Below are 18,767 nucleotides of genomic sequence, written 5' to 3' on the forward strand. Positions count from 1 at the left end.
CTGGAATGCCTACTTATAGTCACAATCTTTGTGCTATAGTATTTGCAGTTTAAAGCATTGGATTTAATGTAATTGCTAACTAAAAGTAGCCTAAAATCCACTCTCAGTGCTTCTAAAATCTCAAAATTTTCTGGAAAAATGTCATCAGGTGCCTTATTCAGCTATACCAACTTTCAGAAACCCCCTTTTAAAAATCCAAGGTCCACCACTGTATGGTTCCAGCTTGCCAGACTCCTCAGCCTATATAACTTATATAGTTGGTGTATTTATTATGCTGCCAATAGTCTCATCCCAAGACATGTGGTACGAATATGCAGAGCTTCGTGCAGAGCTACATTCAGGGCTCAGTTTCGCGCTTTATTCATTTATTTTTTTTACATGTGCATGTGGGAGCTATAGCTATTTCTCCGCCCCACACACTAAAAGAAAAGGCAGTCTGGGCACGAGACTAAGGGCTATCATGGCAGGAATCACCCACTGCAAGTCCTAATCACTTATTCATAGTAGACTCACTGACTCAGACATGCATGCATACAGTTAGTTGCATGCAAAGAGGAACATCAAAGCATAGATAATCAATGAACAAAAACATTACGTAACGTGATGTAATATGATAATGGTAATATTACGTAATTGTCAATGGTTGCTATTCTGCAGTGAACGGAGAACCTCGCGGAGAACGATCTGTGTTGGCCTATTATACGCTCCACTGCTTTGCATGCATGACAGTTAATTGCATGCAAAGAGGAACATCAAAGCCATTACGTAAGGTGATGTAAAATATGGTAATATTACGTAATTGTCATATGGTTTTGTAAAGTTGCCATTCTGCAGTAAACGGAACGATCTGTGCTGGACTATTATACGCTCCGCTGCTCTGAGGTTATATTAACTTGATGATGATGATGGCGCGGTATGATAAGCTCATGAGGTATTTGGGAGTGTATATTTAGCTATTGCAGACTCGTCAGCCTGCTGTTAGCTGCACTAGTCACTCGACACGTGACTGCTATTGATACAGTTCCTCAACTCAACATTACTCAGTATCTTGGAACATGGTACCAGGTATAGCAGCTCTCATAGTGTGGCAGTAGCGGATCCGCCGGGCTGAGTGGCACTGGCAAAAGGCCGGCCGGATAACCATCACCTATCCGTAGGCGGGGAAAGTTACGCGTGGGAAAAGTTTCGCGAATTTCGCGATTGGCAGTAGCTATCGCGAAACTTTTACGCCGGTTAGCTTCTACATGCTTGTATTTGTACAGTAATAAATTAGTATGCAAAATCTACATCGCGAAACTTTTACGCCGGTATACAAAGTAGAGTGCAATTCGCGAAACTTTTCCCACGCGTAACTTTCCCCGCCTACGGTATAGCTCTGGATTCGCTACTGCTTGATACGGGCATCTGGATTCAGTGGAATGGAATGGTGGAATGGAATGGAATGGTGGAATGGACTGGAATGGAATTGTGGAATGGAACGGTACTTTGGTAATTTCTATTGGTGGTCACCTCTTTATAAAGACCACCTTCTAACAAAGACCACCTTTTTATAAAGACCGTTTTACTTTAATGTTTAAAATGCTGCTATCTTGTTGTTTTAGAGTGTATCCCCATAGAATGGTCTTATTGATCAGTTGTGCGCCACATGCCTAGAAAAGTCAGAGTGATATCTGATTTGTAATACAGCAACATACCCCATGCAAAAACAGTTTGGCTGTATAAAAGTGACGTCCCCGTCAAACTAAAAGTAACTGACAACTAAAGGAGCTATTATTTGGGTGAGGCCAAGAAATAATTTGCTATAATTTTTAAAAATTTGGTCCTTTATCATTGACAGTATTACTGCATTCCTAATTAATTCCCTGTAACTCTAATTGGCTAGTAATTTAGCCGCCTTTTTTCTCCTCTACAATGCCAGACTATTGAGAAAGGTACCAATTTACTAGCCTATTAGATTTACAGGGAATTAATTAGGAATAGTCAGACTGCACAAGTCCGACCAAGATTATTGTAAATTATACTTACGTAGTTGCCAGTATATAGCTATTGACATTCATTTCTAGATATTAGCTCATTTAGTTTCCAGTTGCTTTTAGTTTCGTGGGCACATATTTTTTTGTATAGCCAAGCTGTTTTTGTATGGGGTATATAGCTATTACTGTATTGTATCATAAATCAGATATCACTGGCTTTTCTAGACATAGCATGCATGTGGCATCAATAAGACTGTCTTATAGGGCTCTAAAACAACAATTCAGATATTACAGTAAAGCGGTCTTTGTAAAGAGGTGGTCTTTGTTAGAAGGTGGTCTTTTTAAAGAGGTGACCACTAATTGAAAGTACCTAAGTACCGTTCCATTCCACTATTCCATTCCACCATTCTAGTCCATTCCACCATTCCAGTCCACCATTCCATTCCACTGAATCCAGACGCCCGCTTGATAGCTACTGAGCTTTTGCTGAAATTTATTTTATCACACCTCATTGTAGGTCTATGGAAATTTGATTGTGGATGAGTTCACTGAAAGACACTGTAAATGTGTAATGGCTCACTGTAAGTGGCTGGAGCTATATGAGCCTCTCTATATATAATAAATGCAACTAGCTATTATGTGGTACAATGATTTTACCACTTAAGATTTAAGATTAGATACTGGGAAGCCAGCTCAGCTAGTTTTCCTGGGGGTAAAAAGCCCCAAATGGCACAATCACACACATACAATTTGCTATATATAGCTAACTAATAATTACAACATTTAAGATTAAGTATAATAAGTAAATTCATCCATGTCTCTTGATTCTATAATATTTATTGGCAAATTATTCCAGCTATAGGCTTTAATTGTTCTACTTGTTTTTGATAGTGTCAATAATTTGCTATACACTGTAAAACTGGCAGCATTTTTTTGGCCAAAACAGTCAAAATTTAGCACTTTGTATAGCATTTTTAGGTGTTACCAGTTTTAACAGTGTACAGTGTCTCAATTAGACAAAAATGCTCAAGATCATTTGTCTAACTGCCAGTTGAATTTAATGTAGTATAGCTATACAGTGAAAACTTGTTTCATGCACCCTCTATATAGTCAAGAATTTTAGTTTACAATTCTTTTCAGGCCTGGATGTAACAACTTATATAGTGTAAGGTGGAGGGGAGTTAGGGATCTTTATTATGGTATGGATATCTGTGGCACATTTTGTAAAGCTGTAGGAGGTTGGAATAATTATTTGAACGATGTATACATGTTTGGCAACATTTCGGTGCAATATTGTTGAATGGTTGTATAGTGAACCCTCAGTTATATCCGAACCCCTTTGTTCTCAGGCAATGATAAAAGTGTTCAGATAAGTGAATTGCTCGGATAACTGAAGTCCATACTTTTATATACAGAACTCTGTTGAAATAGTCTAATGGAACATACACCTGTACTGAAAATACTTTAATAGAACAGTCATTTCGAGTACGGATAAACGAGGGTTGGATAATGAAGGGTCTACTGTAATTGTATTTGGTGTATTTGACTACTCTATGATATCTCAATAATTACTTTGGTAGAGTATGGTATGCTATAGTATGTAGCTATACGTTGAGCTGGATCCTCTAAACATTTAATAACTCATGGATGGAATTACACACAATCTTGAAATTTGGCACACTTGTAGTACCACTTGACCCACTAAAAGTATTTCAAAATCTTTTTGTTCAAATATCTGACATAATATTTATGGCCAATCAAAATTTTCACCATACATTCCTATGGGGAAATCATAAAAATACTGTGTCTATTACAGCCCTTTCCTGAACTTGTAATGGAGCCAAACTGTACATGTCTTTTTTTGACACCTTTGCTATCACCATTAATCATCTGGTTGGCTGAAATCTTTACTCTCTTGAGAAAAAATCTACTTTTATTAATTTTTAGCTGTTTTTCAGGATCCAGCCCAACTTGTACATACTATAGTAACTTTTATCCAAAAAGTATAGTAACTTTTATCCAAAAAGGTGGCTTAACCAAATTCATCTAACCTTAACTTTCCAATGGTATCTATTTCAGAGAAAACTACGTATATATTATAATCTACATTAATTATACTTACTTATTGTATCTGCATACACATGTACGACGATACTCATATCTGAGTCTGTACATTATTTTTAAATCAGGTGCTGCTCTGTATCTACCAAATACACTGAACCATGTATCATTGTTCCTGTACAGATGGTGCTCTTTCTAATGGATCAATCTCTGTTCTAAATGCTTGTCGACTGAAATCTCCTGATGGTGAGCTGAATACTATTAGGGGTTATGCATTTAGACCTGATGATAAGGAGCAGGGAAAAATAGAGGTTGTGTTTGGTGGGAAACCAATTGGTGGAACAAACTGTAAGCAAGGAAATAGTAACTTTTGTGTATGTGATCATTACTTTGACAGATTGGGTTGTCCAGTTGGGACCACCAACCTTCAATGGTACCTACTATCAGTATTCTGTGGTGACTGATCCATTTTCTGCTAACTTATTTGTGCTGGCAAGAAATGTCACAGAGTTCAAACAGAAATATGATGAAGATGTGACAACAATATTGAAACAACAAGGCTTCACTAAGTTTTACAACAAACCAATAGAGACTTACCAGGGAAATGACTGTATGTACATTAAACCATTTTAACTTTATCTGCCTGAGCTATGGTCGATTTTTGTGTTTAATCATGCTTTTATATTATGAGAAAGAATTGTGAATGTTCCCACACAGTGTGTTTATAATATCAAATGCAGTTAGCCATCTGAGCTATATGTGGGCACCGATAATGTACAACAGAAAGGTTTGTACGTAACCACAATAATATATATATTGTGAAAGCATACTTTTTACAAAGGTTATTCCTACTGTATAGTGATTTTCAACTGCCCCATGGCCATTCTCTAACAAAAAGTAAAAAGTGTGCGTGTGTGTGTGTGTGCGTGTGTTTGCTTGTGTATGTATCATAGAAGGCACTGCTAGGAAAGGGGGGGGAAGGGCAAGCAGTTTTAGGTAAAAATCCACTAAGAGCTAGTAGAAGAATGGAACTCTAGTACACAAGTTATATTCATTGCATAACATTGGTTGGTATATTATATGAATGAAGGGTATAGACATTCAAAGACTCTCTAGTTGGATATAACTTTTAAAATTAGACCTCCTAGATCAGTTCAGGAGCGCATCAAATCCTATGGCCAACTTTTCCATAGGATTTGATGTGCTCATGATCAGTCCTAATTTTGAATTTGAAGCACTTTGGTAGTTACTTAACAAAGCATATGCTTTGCAAAGCATGTAAAAATTAGATAGCCTAAACCTATAGTTATGATGTGGTAAGTGTACTAGCTATATAAATCAAAATAAAGCAGTATTGTTATAATTCACAAAAACTATCAGAGTAGTGACTGCTCTATTAGAGTATCTTAATCTTGACACAAAACTTCAAACTTGTTTACATCAATTTATTGGCAGCGTAGGGCTTATAGCTGTAAGGTGCATTTATAACTGTTGTCTTCTACTTTCCCATTGGCTTTCTGTACTTCAATACAGTGTGAATGATTCCCAGCTTGTTTTGGTGTCAAATATAGTCCTGTAAGGGGGCAAGAGAAAGGCTGGCCCCTTGACCCCTGTGTGTGATGTGTGTGTAGTGGGTATGTGTGTGTGTGTGTGTGTGTGTGTGTGTGTGTGTGTGTGTGTGTGTGTGTGTGTGTGTGTGTGTGTGTGTGTGTGTGTGTGTGTGTGTGTGTGTGTGTGTGTGTGTGTGTGTGTGTGTGTGTGTGTGTGTGTGTGTGGTGTGTGCATGTGTGTGTGTGTGGGGGGGGGGGGGGGGGGGGGGAGGGGTGGTGTGTAAGTAGAATGCATGTACAAGCTTAAATACTAGTTTTAATGACCAGTGAACATTTTATAAGAGTATTTCACCACTACATGGCATTGTATATTATTGATTGACTCATCTGAGATCTACAGAATTCTTACCAATAAGCATAATATAGCTACCACATACACTTTCAAGGCCAGCTATAAATACCATATGTTATTGAAGCAGTTATATGTATATCAAAGTATGCATGGATACTTCAATTAGCTATAAAATTGCTACTATGTAGTTGTTTCATAAGGAAATTAATTTTAGTCACTTTGATTACCCCCCCTTCCTGTTAACATGTATCTGTGTGTTATATTCTTTGATTGAGTCCTGCACAGTAATAAATAAATAAAATAAATGAACTTGTTTGGCCAGTAAAATCATTATAAATAACAACATAAAAGCAAAAAAGGACTTCATGAAGTGCATATACACCACATATATAAGTATCTGGACTGCCGAATGATATTAATGAAAGATATAATGAGCAGCACTGCTGCAATACATCAATGACTTCAGTGATACATGCAGCCAGCTATATAGCTGATTTAATATCAACAAAAGTGTCTAATTTCCCAGGCCAGTTAGTTCATGGACACTTTGCATATCAAGTAAGTGTCTGGATTGTGTAGTTTTACTAATGAGGCTTCATGACGGTAAAATTGCACAGCTGTGTTATAGGTGTATGCAGATCTATTTGTTAATGAATCTTATATTGTAAATGTACTGTGAGTTAGCTGCATGAGTTACTGTTGATTTTGTGTGTTGGTGTGTTGTCAAACTGGTGTGTTGTCAAACTGGTGTGTTGTCAAGTAAGCATGGATATACACCACGCTATACAAATATCGAAGGTTTTTTGTTTGATTAATTAGGTTCAGTCATCTTCACCTTGTCTATAGACTTAAAATTTGTAACATACTTAGAGTAAGCCACCAATTTTTAACCACCATCAGTTCTAATATTTCTTTAAACCCACAAAAAAGGGATTCCTAGCTGCTGAACTCTCAGGGAGACTTGTAATGTAGCTGAACTTTCTACAAAATGACTTGTAACATAGCTTAAGTCCCTACAGGGTGACTTTTTTGCAGCTGAACCCTCTACAGGGCAACTTATTTGTGGCTCTATATACAGGGTGATCTGCTATGTGACTGAACTGTCTAAAGGGTGACTTGCTGAACTCCTTACAGGATGACTTGTTTTTAGCTGACCTATCTACAGGGTGACTTATTTGTAGCTGAACTTTCTACAGAATGTGTAGCTGAACTCTCTACAGGGTGACTTCTTTATAGCTGAACCCTGAGACTTGTTTGTGGCTGAATGCTCTACAGGATGACTTGCTATGTAACTGAACTGTCTAAAGGGTGACTTGTTATGTAGCTGAATTCCTGATAGGATGAGCCGACCTATCTATAGGGTGACCTGAACTTTCTACAGAATGACTTGCAATGTAGCTGAGCTCTCTACAGGGTGACTTGTTTGTAGCTGAAATCTCTCCAGAAGGACTTGTTATAAGACCAAACTCTCTACAGGGTGACTGGTTACATAGCTGAACTCTCTATAGAGAGACTTAGTAACATAGCTGAACTCTCTACAAGGTGACTTGTAATGTATATCTCTACAGGGTGACTTGTTAACTCTCTACAGGACAACCTGTAATGTAGCTGAACTTTCTACAGCATGATTTGTAACATAGCTGAACTCTCTACAGGGTTTATTATTATAGAGCTGACTGAGGTGACTGCACTATTATTATTTTAGTTGGTAAAGCGTAGAACTCAGTATGAGTATAAAGTACAAATTAATTAAAGGTAAGATTGTCCTTGAATTACATGGTTAATAATAATTATCACATTCTGACCTAACTAATGATATTGGTAGTCTGTTCCACATACTAATCGTTGATGGGGAAAATCCTGGTGGCTAGATGATGGCCTTGTTTATGTTTGGGGTAAGTTATGCTGGATAGACAAGTCCATGAATAATTTTGTATCAGTTTTAGTTGTCATATGGGGTGAGCCAATCGAGCTGTCGTAACACATATGGTATTTTGAATAGCAGTTAACAGCAAACCTAGCTACTCTCTCCTCTGAACAGCTTCAATGAGTTGCATGTTATTCTTACAGTGTGGTGCCCAGACATTACATGTATTTTCTAAACTCTCACAAGACTACTACTGTATAAATGTAATATTACAGCAATACGTGAGTAACACTAGTCGACTAGTAATGTTTGGACATAACACAGTAATGTGTTAATACTTCATAAGTAATAACTGTAACAAGTGGTAATGTGCTACTTCAGTAATGCATTACTTGACTGTCTGTTACATAATAGAACATTGCATAGTTACTTCGTTATTGCATACGCATTATGTCCAACATTGTCCGAATGCTATCAATTATCAGATTTATCATCAGTTGAGTGGGCAAAGTGGCACTACCTGTAGTACTTGAAGCTGATCAAGTCTTTCTGTATTTGATATGAAAGAGCGACTCTTATACTCTTGCAGGTGTTTGGCTTGATCCCTATTGGCTACGCATGACAAGTCTAAGTCATTTCTGTAGTTAAAAATTTGTATATAAGTTATTTAAGCTTATATGCATATTAAAAAGTCACCTATATGAATGGAAAGCTACTTTTATAAGTACTTTTAAGGGCAGATTTAGGGGGTGCATGGGATACTGAAGCAACACCGTCCAAAATTTTACTATGTGCTAGCTAGAAAGCTAGTAGAAGCTACAGAACAAGCACAGTTGCATCTTAAGCATACAGTGGCAATGAAAATGTGAAAAGAGCAAAAAGGGAAGAGCTAATCATCATTTAGGAGTCAACAAAAGGGAGTCAAAATGTGTAAAACTGTTTTAAGGTGAAATACTCTAATAGAACTGTCAAGTACTCTAATAGAACATCCATAATTAAAACTCTTCTAACCACAGACCAGTGCATGTGCATACTGAAATTGACCACCTCTTATTTTTGACTTACTGCTATTTCACCATTGTACCAAATAACCCGCATACCTAAAAGTTAGAAGTTTATGCCTTTATATGTACAGCTGCAATGATGTGGATGATAATAAATTTTAATAATGGCTTTGTGCATTGTTATCCACATCTTTGCAGTCATTTCATGGCTGTCACAACTTTTTTCACCCAGAAGGCTACACCCTTTTATACAGCTTGGCAGTTGGTGCGTGGATTTCAATTACATTTAAATATATACATATACCCAAAGCCAACATAAACTGGTTTTGAGGTTTGTTTTTACACAAATCATTGTTCTACAGATGCAATGAAACAAACTAGTACTCTACCAATACAGAAAAATACCTATACTGATCCTATACCAAAGCCAATTTATAATTATTTTGTGCTTGCTTATTCATGGCTATATAAAGTTGTATATATAATATAGTGAATTGTATTTATTTGCAATATAGTGTTTTATAGCAAAGTAAATTCCTATTTGATTTTACAGTGACTGTTCTATTAGAGTATCTCTATAACACATCCCAGTTTTAGCACGCTACACATATGTGTTTATTGTGCACGAATGCCACAAAATGTGTTGAAATAACACACTTAAAGTATCACATGTGTTAAAACAGTGCTACAAGTGTGCTAAAGTAGCACATACAAAGCAGCACACTAGCATGTCAAATTAACATGTCAATGTGATCTTTTAGAGAGGTGGTGTGTTGTTTTAGCACACTTTCATTTAAGCACACTGTACTGTGTCAAAATAACACACCTATATATGTGCTAAATTAGCACAAATGGAGTAGCATGTACATGTGCTGAAACTGCATGCATGGGGGTATTTTAGTGTGCTGTTTTAACACACCAGTTTTTACTGCATGCATGTGTAATATTATATAGCTATAGATGATAATTGTCCCTTTTTCCCTCTTTGTTGAAGCAGGAAGTCTGGTTCTTGTGTGTGGCTCCTTTGAAATGATGTTGCAAGAAGATCGAGTCACTAGCTAATAGCCTGCATGGGACTTTTTCTGAGTTCAGTTTAAAGAATTATTGACACCTTGCATTAAAACTATATATTATCAAGAGTATATAATGATATCGCTGAGGGCTGTATAGTCTTAATTCTCAAGGGACTATATATGGTCATGCAGGATGGTATTGCCGGAGAGAAGGCCAACCATCTGCCTTGTAGCTAGGTCATTTTACTTTTCTAAAGTCTCTCTGGAAGACAGGAAGTAAGTTATATCTGGCTAGCTCATATATAGTTATACATTGGATCATATTTTTCTCTTACTCCAGTTGACAGATATCATTGGGTCCACCAACATTCAATGGCACCTACTATCAGTACTCTGTGGTGACTGCATGGTCCAGATGCCATTAGCTTATTTGTGATGGCAAGGAATGTTACAGCATTGAACCCCATGCAGGTACCTGGGGTTAGTATTTCTACTATGGTTACAGAGAAGTACGAAGATGTGATGGCAGTACTATAAAACAACTAAGTGTTTCACAACAAACCAACCAAGACTTACCAAGGAGCTGGTTGTATTTAAGTATTTATTTATTTGGGGGAAAGGGCAGACAGCAAAGCTGATTAATCCCTACAAGTTGTAAGTACAATCAAGTTTGAAAATGTAGCTAAAGTGTTCAGTTCAATTAATTGTGCATGGTGCATGCATGGCAGTGAATTCTATTCCTGCGGCCAAAGTAGCTAACTTGTCATGCCATATCTCAACTTGTCATGTATAGCTAGGCACACTGAGTGGTGTTTGTTGGTGGCACAATCAAGTGAAACGGATGATGATGTCTAGTGTGTCTGATGGTGAAATGAACGTCAGTATTCTGGTAAGGATAAACCAACAGTTTGATGGATTATTTGATAGAACCTCTAGCTTCCCTTTCTTTGCTAACTCAGGGTAACCATTCAGTTCAGCTGTTCCAGCATAGCACTAACACTACTATAGGACCCATCCAACTGCACGCCTCTGAACCTTTTCTAAATTTGATATCTGAGTCTGACAGTGCATGCAGGTCCCAGGCTAGCTACTGTACTCCACTCGGCATTACTGATCAAACCGCATTTATAGCAAATAAGCAGATGCCTTGACATGTGATGAACACTTAAGAAAGTTCAACATCCATGTTACAGTAGCCTTGTTGGCAACGTTTGTAGTATAATATTGTGGATGTGTTGAATCATATGCTACCATAGATAATAGACACCCCATACGGTAGGGGTGTCTATTATCTATGGTGCTACAGCGTCTACTTAGTACTTATTTATGACGTCACACGTGATTGTTGTGCATCCGGCGGTAAATTCAGTTCAGTAAGTAATTGCGCCAGCTGTGCAGCAAGCGATGAGAAGCTTTATCCTTTTGTCTTTGATTGCTGCGGTTTATGGCATCCAAATCGATACTGTGTCACAGTTGAACATTTCGCAGTACACTGGATTATGGTATCAGGTAAGGATGTTGTGTTAATGAAAACGCACTGCGACTTCTCTCTCTCCCGCAGGTGTATGGGGACCGATTTACTCAGGTTTTAGAAGACTGTTACTGCGCAACCGCTAAATGTAAGTGTTAATTTTCCGGGAAACCCTGTCGTCGTGTAAATTTAATTCCGCCATTTTCGCCTTGTAGACGGCATAGCTGATAATTCAACTCTAACTATGGCGACTTCTTGCCATTATGGCGCTGCCAATGGCACGTTCAGGTCAAAATCTGGTACAGTACACAGACCAGATTCCAAAATTCAAGGAAAATTCACTATGAAAATAAATGGAGTGGTTAACCCAGTAGAATGTAAGTGTTTGTAGAGCTCAAATAAACTAGTTTGGGCTTCATTAGCACTCACTGTTTCATTGTGTCCACACCAAATTATTGTTCTTGTGAATGGGATTGAAAGTTGTTGAGGTGGTTCCCCTAAATTAAATGAGATTCATTTTGTGAGCCATAACTACGTAGCAACTTAAAACTTTGTCAGCTTAGAGCTTGTACAGCATGACAATGTGGCAAAGTTTCAAGGTGGACATCTGGAGATGGTTTACAGTTTTATCAGACTGGGTTTTATGTATATTAGATTGGGTGATTTATTTGGGACCAGCTACTTTCATGGACAATCTCTACCAGTTCTCTGTGATTACTGATGAAGCACAGCTACAACTAGCAGTGCTGGCAAGAAATGTGACTGGATTCATGATCAACTATGCTGAGAAGGTACGGATGCAACTGCAGTTCCAAGGATTTGACAAGTTAATCAACAAACCAAGGGTAATCTACCAAGGAAGTGATTGTAAATACGCCTCATGAGAATATCCCATTCACACTTGTAACTTTTACGGTGCTGGTTTTATATACCACAAACTTTACTATGTAGGTATGTATCATGATTCATTTTTGTATTCTGTCATATTATCATCAGATGTTACTGAATCCACTTCTTCACACTGTAGCTTTGTTTGTTGTATTTCTTTCTCCAACCTATCCAATTCTTCTGAACGTGCCGCCTACAAATGAAATTAACCAAACACCTCTTTATACACTTGACTTACGCACCAGTTGGTAACGCATTTTCTTTATTTGATTATGCACACCGGATCTCCAAATCTATAACAAGTTGATGAAAATTAACACGAAGCGCTAAACTAGCTATCACCTCGCAGGGTTCTCTCGTTTCCATGTTGAGTTGTTTAACCAGCACCCATCGATCAGGGTGTGGCTGATTGGTGATAATGTCCGCACACTTCGGCAGCGTCATTGTGCTGCTAACAACGTTGGATCCAGAAGTCATTTCACTAACAATTTCTCATAGGATATTGTATGCTAATTTATTTGTGCACGAATTGTGTTGATTAACGTTTCTAAGAAACAAATGCGCATGCGTATAAAACCATATGTATCTTAAAACCACTGCGGTCTTTGCCCTGTTCCAAAATCTACACCATCCGTTAATGCACTAATATCTGTATCCTTCTTCAACCTTTTTCTCTTTGGCTTTGAAACTGACACAACTCCAGAAACTGACTTTTCTTTGTGCTTTTTCTTGGCAGGGTGAATTCCAGTGATTGCATTAATAGAGTATCTTTCACTAAATTCGTCCTCTAATGCATCAGAGTCTCGTTGCCTTTTCTTCTTCTTTTTCAAAGTCATTTCCTCAAAACTGTTCATCTCTTCTTTTACTTTCTTTTTCACCTTTTTCACTGGTATGTATGCTTCAGTTGAAGATGGTGTGTCAATTACTAAAGGTAATGTGTGAATTTCTGTACCACTGGAAACTGTCTCCACTTTTGTTCTCATTTCTGCTGTAACACTCTTATTGTAATAGTTTCTTTTTCTTCCATTTAGTATCTCTAATGAAGGAATATCACGCAAAACCTGCCAACAAAATAAATGTTTGGTGTAACTACAAGTACCACCTAACCTCTACACAAATACCATCATTGGCGCACATCTTGTTTCCATTCAGGTTGAGGTTTTGTAACGATGTCACTTTACATAACACACTACACAAACTGCAAACATAGGCAGAATATCAGGCTATCATGAACACAATACACCTTACCCCCAGTTGTCCAACAAGTTGTTGCCAATGTCCAATAACTCTAACCTGTCATATATATATCACCCAGTAAGCATAAAAACCTAACACTCCAAGGATGCCCATATAATCCACATGTTTAGTCAAGGTCCCGTAATACATTTAAAAATTAAGAACCTGACGGTGTCCATAATACACTATGTATGATAATGGTATCATGGGAGCTGATACCCCATTACAGCATTTAAATTTAGAGTTACCAGTGTGCTCATTTGTAAATGTTTTACCCCCAGCACTAGAAATAACAGTCAGCCATTGCAGCCTTCAAGATGACAAAGTTCAACTAGAAAGGTGTACAATGACCAATAGTTGACCACTTTCTGATTCTTATTTTTATTACTTTTCCTGTCAGTATTTTACACCATACGGTACGTAGATCACCTACCGCTGGTTGCTTTCTATCGAACTGGGGATAGTAGAGAACAATTTATTGCTGTTCAGCCGTAGTTCTTTCAGCTGGTGACAATCCTATTGGAACAGTGAACTGTTGACAAGAGTCGAGAGATTACTGACCGTCATGTTTGGAAAAGCTCTCAGTAAATTGTGTGACAGAGAGAGCTTGGTCAAGAGCGACAATTTCTTTACTGATATAGTCTCCAGTTGATTGTGCGACAAAACTACACAATAAAAAAAAAAAATAATTTCAATAGTGTGGCTTCAACATACGTAGCTCCCAATCATCATACACTGGAAACTGTTAATGGACATCTAAAAAAGATCCAGACAGTTCCAAAGTACATAAACTGAACTGAGAATCAGGATGGCTTAATAATTCCACTGTATATCACAATTTCTTTTGATCAAAGCCTCAGAATTTTACTGATCCAACACTGAATGTTTGGAGCAATCCGTTACATTACTCACCTAAAGAATTCAAGTTTGAAAGAGAAGACAATCCTTTGATACTAGAAATCTCGTTATTGTTCAGTATAAGAGCCTTCAGTGCTAAAAACAGACAACACGAGTCAACAGAGGTTAGTTAATATCATGACAGATGAGGTTAAGCACACATCATCAAACATCAATTACAATCTCAAAGAAATATTGAGCACTTTAAATCATATCAATACTGATTGATATGCAAATTCATGCTGCAGGACCCACATAAACTTCTTGTCGGCCATAATGCATCATTTTCTTAGCTAAGAAGCTACAAGTGCGATGAAATGGGTCTCTAATGTATAAGTAGTATCAATACTAGATACCATGTTTAGTTGCACAATCATACCTGGGAACACTTTCATAGATTTATGATGTTTTTCTGTTTTAACAACTTTAAAATTGTAATTTGCATGGGAGGATAAAAGTGCCGATGCGTATTGTATTTCCATACAGTACCAATTATTCACTGTATGAATTATATAGTACAGTTATGCAGATAACTGGGCATGGTTACTGCCAATGAAATCCAGTGGAATATGTTCTTTTTTAGGTTCATTTTAAAGAGTCAATGTACTCTTGGCAAAACTTCTATAACATTGCTATGTAGCCTATAAGAACAGCAAAGGCATTATGATAACAACTCTGAATTTTACCACACCCTAGCTATCTCACTGACCAATAAAGATAAGAGATAGCTACATACAGGCCACAAAACTCACCTTTTAGTGTAGACAGGTTCCCAATTACACTAATCTTATTGTGGCCAGCATTCAGAACTACAATATGCAGCATCGTATTACCACGGTGACCACAATAATGTATGCTATTTACCTGACAAATTCACTAGGGACTGGATTCCTACTAATGATTCAACTTGATTGTGGGAAACATCTAGCCAGGTCAGTGAACTGCAGTATCCTAAAACGGCAACATAATACAGTATAGAGAAATCTCTTAGCAATAAGGACACCTCTCTAATAAGATAGTAATAATGATCATAAATTCAACTGGATATAATGCATAATTAGCCAGGCAGACACATTGACCATTTTTCAAGTGATGTAAATGACAGCCGTGGTGCAGTTCCCTGTATAAAGGTGTCCTGATTGTCTAGTTTATACTTTGGGACCTTTACTAAGCATCTGAGTCCTTCCATATTTTTGAATGTCCTTATTAGTACATATCATTGAGTCCTCACCTTGTTGAGACTGAGTTCCACTTAACTTGATATGCATTGGTGACACGGTTGGCCAGATTTTGTGGAAAATGTGCAATAACACATTCCAAGTTACTAATAGAGAAATTCAAGCGTTTCCCTCCTCATGTTTATTCATTTCCACTTCACTACTCACCGTAAATGACAGATACATTATAACTATTAGAATATCAGCAGTAGAGGGAAGCTTCATCAAAAAAGTACACCTTCAAGGTGCACTTTTTTGATGAAGCCTCCATGATGAAGCTTTTTTTGGTGTACTGCTGATAAAAAAGTATTCAAGGTCCTTGAATACTTCTTTATCCAAGGTCACATTTGTAACACGGACACCTCACTAATACGGACAATCAGTACATTTTATCCAAGGTCTCGTTTGCATGTAGAGCTTTGAAATCAGGGCACCTCACTAATGCTTAGTTACAGGTAGTAACAGTCAAAGGGTCAAAGTTCACTTCCTGTGTTACTGGTGTAGAGTTACTGTATGTGTGGGCTGGTAGTCAAAGTGAGGACATGTCCCACCTAGACTGTTGATTGTGTACACAGTTAACACAACCCCCTCTCAAAGGCCGCACACACACACACTTTGTAAGGGTCAAAGTGTCACTTTATTAAAGTAGTCTTTGCCCAGAATCCTACATGCAGAGGTAAGGTAAGATTCTCTTGGATTATAAAAAGGAATAAAACAATTTGGGCATGATACCATTTTTACTAGGACCAATAATGTATATCATTAACAACTTACTAAATCCATCAATGGACGATATTGAGTTTTGAGACAAGTTCAATTTCACCAACTCTACACAAGGACTGAACGTGACTGAATTTACAACAACCCAGTCCAGTCACGTGCTCTAATAATACCTTATGTCGTCCACCACCTCAATGTCCTTACTGGAGGCACTTAACACCTTCACTTCTCTAACGTCTTGACCATTTGCAAGGTCACAAACTTTAGGTAGCGTCAATCTTTTCATTGCTTGAAATAATTAGAAACAAACGTTTCGATTGTGGTATCGTACTCAAATGGCTCGCTTGCACGTCGTCTCGGCGGGAGCCCCTGAGCTAGTGAGAAGCAATCAGAAAGATCTGTATTACGTGAGCCATACGTCACACCTCCTATCAGAGATCAGCAAGAAGATACTTAGTCCCAGCAACTGGATACTGTACCAGTCAGAACTGCAGTTGGCAGCAGAGTTGATATATTTCGGATTCACAACGATTTATGGAAATCAAACTTTGGGTGAGGAATACTGTAGCTCTGTACTCGTGGAGCAAATTAAGCGCCCCATTAAGGCTGCAGGTTTGATGAGGCGCTTAATTACAATTCTGGTGCAAGTAGGTGGGGCTTACGTTCTCCGGAAGTTGGGTGTGTGGCTAAATGCCCGCATTGCCGCGCGGGACTTGCCCTTAAACCTGACAGAAACTAACTACAAAGCTCTAGAAAAGGTCACAAAACTCTGTGAAACTGTTTTCACTTTTCTGAGCCAAGTTCACCTGGCTGTGTTCTACATTCACGGAGTGTTCTATCACATTGCTAAGCGTATCACAGGTTTACATTATATCATGATAAAATATGGAGTACCACAAGATGTTACATCATCTTCACCATACAAATATCTTGGCTGGATACTGTCTGTGCAACTGATGATGAGGATAGTTGATCAGTTACAACATCTCAAGAAAAACAAAGTGAGCTCAAGAGCAATGACTGGTAGTAGGACAGATACGGCTGACAGTCCATCAAATCTTCAGTGCACCTTGTGTTTGAGTGCATGTAAGGTGCAGACGGCTACACCTTGTGGACATGTTTTCTGTTGGGACTGTATAGTTGACTGGAGCAGAGAAAAGGAAGAGTGTCCTCTCTGTCGCAGTACAGTCTATCCCAGACAACTAGTTTGCTTACAAAATTTCAGTACATAAATTTAAATGTTAGAAGAATATATCACAGTATACAAACACCATGATATATTATTTATATATTAATTCATGTAACAATCAGATAAAAAAATTACACCCAGCTTATGTTATATAGTAATTAGCAACACTTATAATTGTTCAGCAGATAAGAGTAGTAGACCCATGCGTATTTGTGGTTCTCCTCAGCACAGCACAATACTAAGTCACGATGGTTCTTGCGGTGTAGATTGGCTGCGAACAGATAAGTTCTACCTGCTTGAAGTTTACATTTACTCTTCAGTTTTAGTGTCCCATATGCTGGTATGTGTGTGTTGAATCCTATGGTACTGGTTTGTACAGTTGGCCATGGTTGCTGGTTGGTACAGGTTGGTGGTGATACTCCTAACTGACTTGTGATACTTCCATTGTGTTTGAGGAAGTAGCGTAGCTTGACATAATTTCTGTATAACTTGCGACTTTCATTCACAGTACTCATCACTTGGCCAATGAAAACTACAAGAATACAACAGAAATGTGAAGTATAAATCAGTAGAATTATATTGCTGAACAGTAATGCATGCTGGGATATACACTGACAAGCTGGTGTTGCATATAGTGGCTATTTCTTACCATATGGGCTATGGCAGAAACACTTTCTCTGACATTCTGAGGTGCACTTGTGGCATTCTATAAAATAGAAGATGAGAGTTAGCTACGTGTACACGATATGGCTAAACAGACGTACACATCTATGGCTAGCTGCATGGTTATAAGATAGCTATATCGACTTACCGTCGGTGTAAGTGGTAGTGTAGGTGTACTCCAGAGTGCTGGCTCCAGGACTTTGCATCATTGACAGTGTTACGTGTTTGCAGTCCGAATTGAAGCAACCAACACGGCCAGGTTGAGAGTTAGCGGACACCAATGTTTTAGCTATGCCCTCCAGGCGGTAAATTCTGGCTCCCGCACGCGCCGAATCCAGGCATACAGAAAATGACCTTTTCTTGTCAGTGAATGTTATCACTCGTTCTCCCGCTGGATTAAACCAAGATATTTGTCTTCTTGGACAGGACAAATCCAATCGAACGATTTTCCCTTCGCCCCTGCAATGCAGATTTCACGCAGTAGCTATATTTAGCTAACACAATTATAGCTAGTGCACTAACTTGATGTGGCGATCGCAGCCGTACTGATCAGCAGTTGTATCGCTCACAAGTAGAACTAACAGCAAACCGACCAACATGCTCACTCGTACAAACATCTTCAAAACTATCTATACCTGCTGACTTAAACTCTAGCGCAACTGTATC

General features: G+C 38.1%; 5 protein-coding genes across 7 annotated transcripts; 3 read left to right on the plus strand and 2 right to left on the minus strand.

Moving 5' to 3' along the window:
* The first annotated feature begins 641 nt into the window (after positions 1 to 641).
* On the plus strand, positions 642 to 4,768 carry LOC136251822 (apolipoprotein D-like). Of its 3 annotated transcripts, none has more exons than XM_066044230.1 (6): positions 642 to 765; positions 835 to 913; positions 954 to 1,065; positions 2,491 to 2,554; positions 4,218 to 4,382; positions 4,432 to 4,768. In XM_066044230.1, the coding sequence occupies exons 2-6, from the start codon at positions 897 to 899 to the stop codon at positions 4,665 to 4,667; spliced, it is 594 nt and encodes a 197-aa protein (XP_065900302.1). In that variant the 5' UTR covers positions 642 to 765; positions 835 to 896; the 3' UTR covers positions 4,668 to 4,768. The 3 variants fall into 3 exon arrangements, with proteins under 3 accessions (XP_065900302.1, XP_065900304.1, XP_065900303.1); XM_066044232.1 differs by having other exon boundaries at positions 963 to 1,065; XM_066044231.1 differs by lacking the exon at positions 642 to 765 and having other exon boundaries at positions 778 to 913; positions 963 to 1,065.
* Positions 4,769 to 11,149: 6,381 nt separating this feature from the next.
* Positions 11,150 to 12,302, plus strand: LOC136250212 (uncharacterized). The gene is made up of 4 exons (XM_066042392.1): positions 11,150 to 11,329; positions 11,382 to 11,439; positions 11,507 to 11,668; positions 11,946 to 12,302. Exons 1-4 carry the CDS (start codon positions 11,225 to 11,227, stop codon positions 12,173 to 12,175), a joined length of 555 nt encoding a protein of 184 aa, XP_065898464.1. The 5' UTR covers positions 11,150 to 11,224; the 3' UTR covers positions 12,176 to 12,302.
* A 350-nt stretch (positions 12,303 to 12,652) lies between these two features.
* Positions 12,653 to 16,743, minus strand: LOC136250208 (protein phosphatase 1 regulatory subunit 7-like). The gene is made up of 10 exons (XM_066042388.1): positions 16,423 to 16,743; positions 16,304 to 16,368; positions 15,177 to 15,263; positions 15,065 to 15,121; positions 14,328 to 14,408; positions 13,977 to 14,080; positions 13,849 to 13,931; positions 13,428 to 13,472; positions 13,287 to 13,377; positions 12,653 to 13,240 (listed from the first exon to the last, which is right to left on the minus strand). The coding sequence occupies exons 1-10, from the start codon at positions 16,533 to 16,535 to the stop codon at positions 12,767 to 12,769; spliced, it is 1,200 nt and encodes a 399-aa protein (XP_065898460.1). The 5' UTR covers positions 16,536 to 16,743; the 3' UTR covers positions 12,653 to 12,766.
* Positions 16,553 to 17,579, plus strand: LOC136250210 (peroxisome biogenesis factor 10-like). The gene has a single exon (XM_066042390.1). The coding sequence runs from the start codon at positions 16,585 to 16,587 to the stop codon at positions 17,479 to 17,481; it is 897 nt and encodes a 298-aa protein (XP_065898462.1). The 5' UTR covers positions 16,553 to 16,584; the 3' UTR covers positions 17,482 to 17,579.
* On the minus strand, positions 17,469 to 18,765 carry LOC136250211 (uncharacterized). The gene is made up of 4 exons (XM_066042391.1): positions 18,624 to 18,765; positions 18,250 to 18,560; positions 18,088 to 18,144; positions 17,469 to 17,970 (listed from the first exon to the last, which is right to left on the minus strand). The coding sequence occupies exons 1-4, from the start codon at positions 18,716 to 18,718 to the stop codon at positions 17,597 to 17,599; spliced, it is 837 nt and encodes a 278-aa protein (XP_065898463.1). The 5' UTR covers positions 18,719 to 18,765; the 3' UTR covers positions 17,469 to 17,596.
* Between the last annotated feature and the right edge of the window lie 2 nt (positions 18,766 to 18,767).

Source organism: Dysidea avara, chromosome 3, assembly GCF_963678975.1.
Source record: "Dysidea avara chromosome 3, odDysAvar1.4, whole genome shotgun sequence".
NCBI classification, from domain to species: Eukaryota; Metazoa; Porifera; class Demospongiae; order Dictyoceratida; family Dysideidae; genus Dysidea; species Dysidea avara.

Bases quoted from the DNA above. Each gene is read 5' to 3' on its own strand.
- LOC136250211 (XM_066042391.1), bottom strand. From the start codon at position 18,718: ATGTTTGTACGAGTGAGCATGTTGGTCGGTTTGCTGTTAGTTCTACTT. The intron at 18,145-18,249 runs GTAAGTCGATAT...TCTATTTTATAG, and splicing joins CACTACCACTTACACCGACG to AATGCCACAAGTGCACCTCA. The intron at 17,971-18,087 runs GTAAGAAATAGC...GTATTCTTGTAG, and splicing joins TTTCTGCCATAGCCCATATG to TTTTCATTGGCCAAGTGATG.
- LOC136250208 (XM_066042388.1), bottom strand. From the start codon at position 16,535: ATGAAAAGATTGACGCTACCTAAAGTTTGTGACCTTGCAAATGGTCAA. The intron at 16,369-16,422 runs GTATTATTAGAG...AGTCACGTTCAG, and splicing joins GAGGTGGTGGACGACATAAG to TCCTTGTGTAGAGTTGGTGA. The intron at 14,409-15,064 runs GTGAGTTTTGTG...GTCTGTTTTTAG, and splicing joins GAACCTGTCTACACTAAAAG to CACTGAAGGCTCTTATACTG.
- LOC136250210 (XM_066042390.1), top strand. From the start codon at position 16,585: ATGGCTCGCTTGCACGTCGTCTCGGCGGGAGCCCCTGAGCTAGTGAGA.
- LOC136250212 (XM_066042392.1), top strand. From the start codon at position 11,225: ATGAGAAGCTTTATCCTTTTGTCTTTGATTGCTGCGGTTTATGGCATC. The intron at 11,330-11,381 runs GTAAGGATGTTG...TCTCTCCCGCAG, and splicing joins ACACTGGATTATGGTATCAG to GTGTATGGGGACCGATTTAC. The intron at 11,440-11,506 runs GTAAGTGTTAAT...TTCGCCTTGTAG, and splicing joins TTACTGCGCAACCGCTAAAT to ACGGCATAGCTGATAATTCA.
- LOC136251822 (XM_066044230.1), top strand. The intron at 1,066-2,490 runs GTATAGCAGCTC...ACCTCATTGTAG, and splicing joins ATCTTGGAACATGGTACCAG to GTCTATGGAAATTTGATTGT. The intron at 4,383-4,431 runs GTAAGCAAGGAA...TTACTTTGACAG, and splicing joins ACCAATTGGTGGAACAAACT to ATTGGGTTGTCCAGTTGGGA.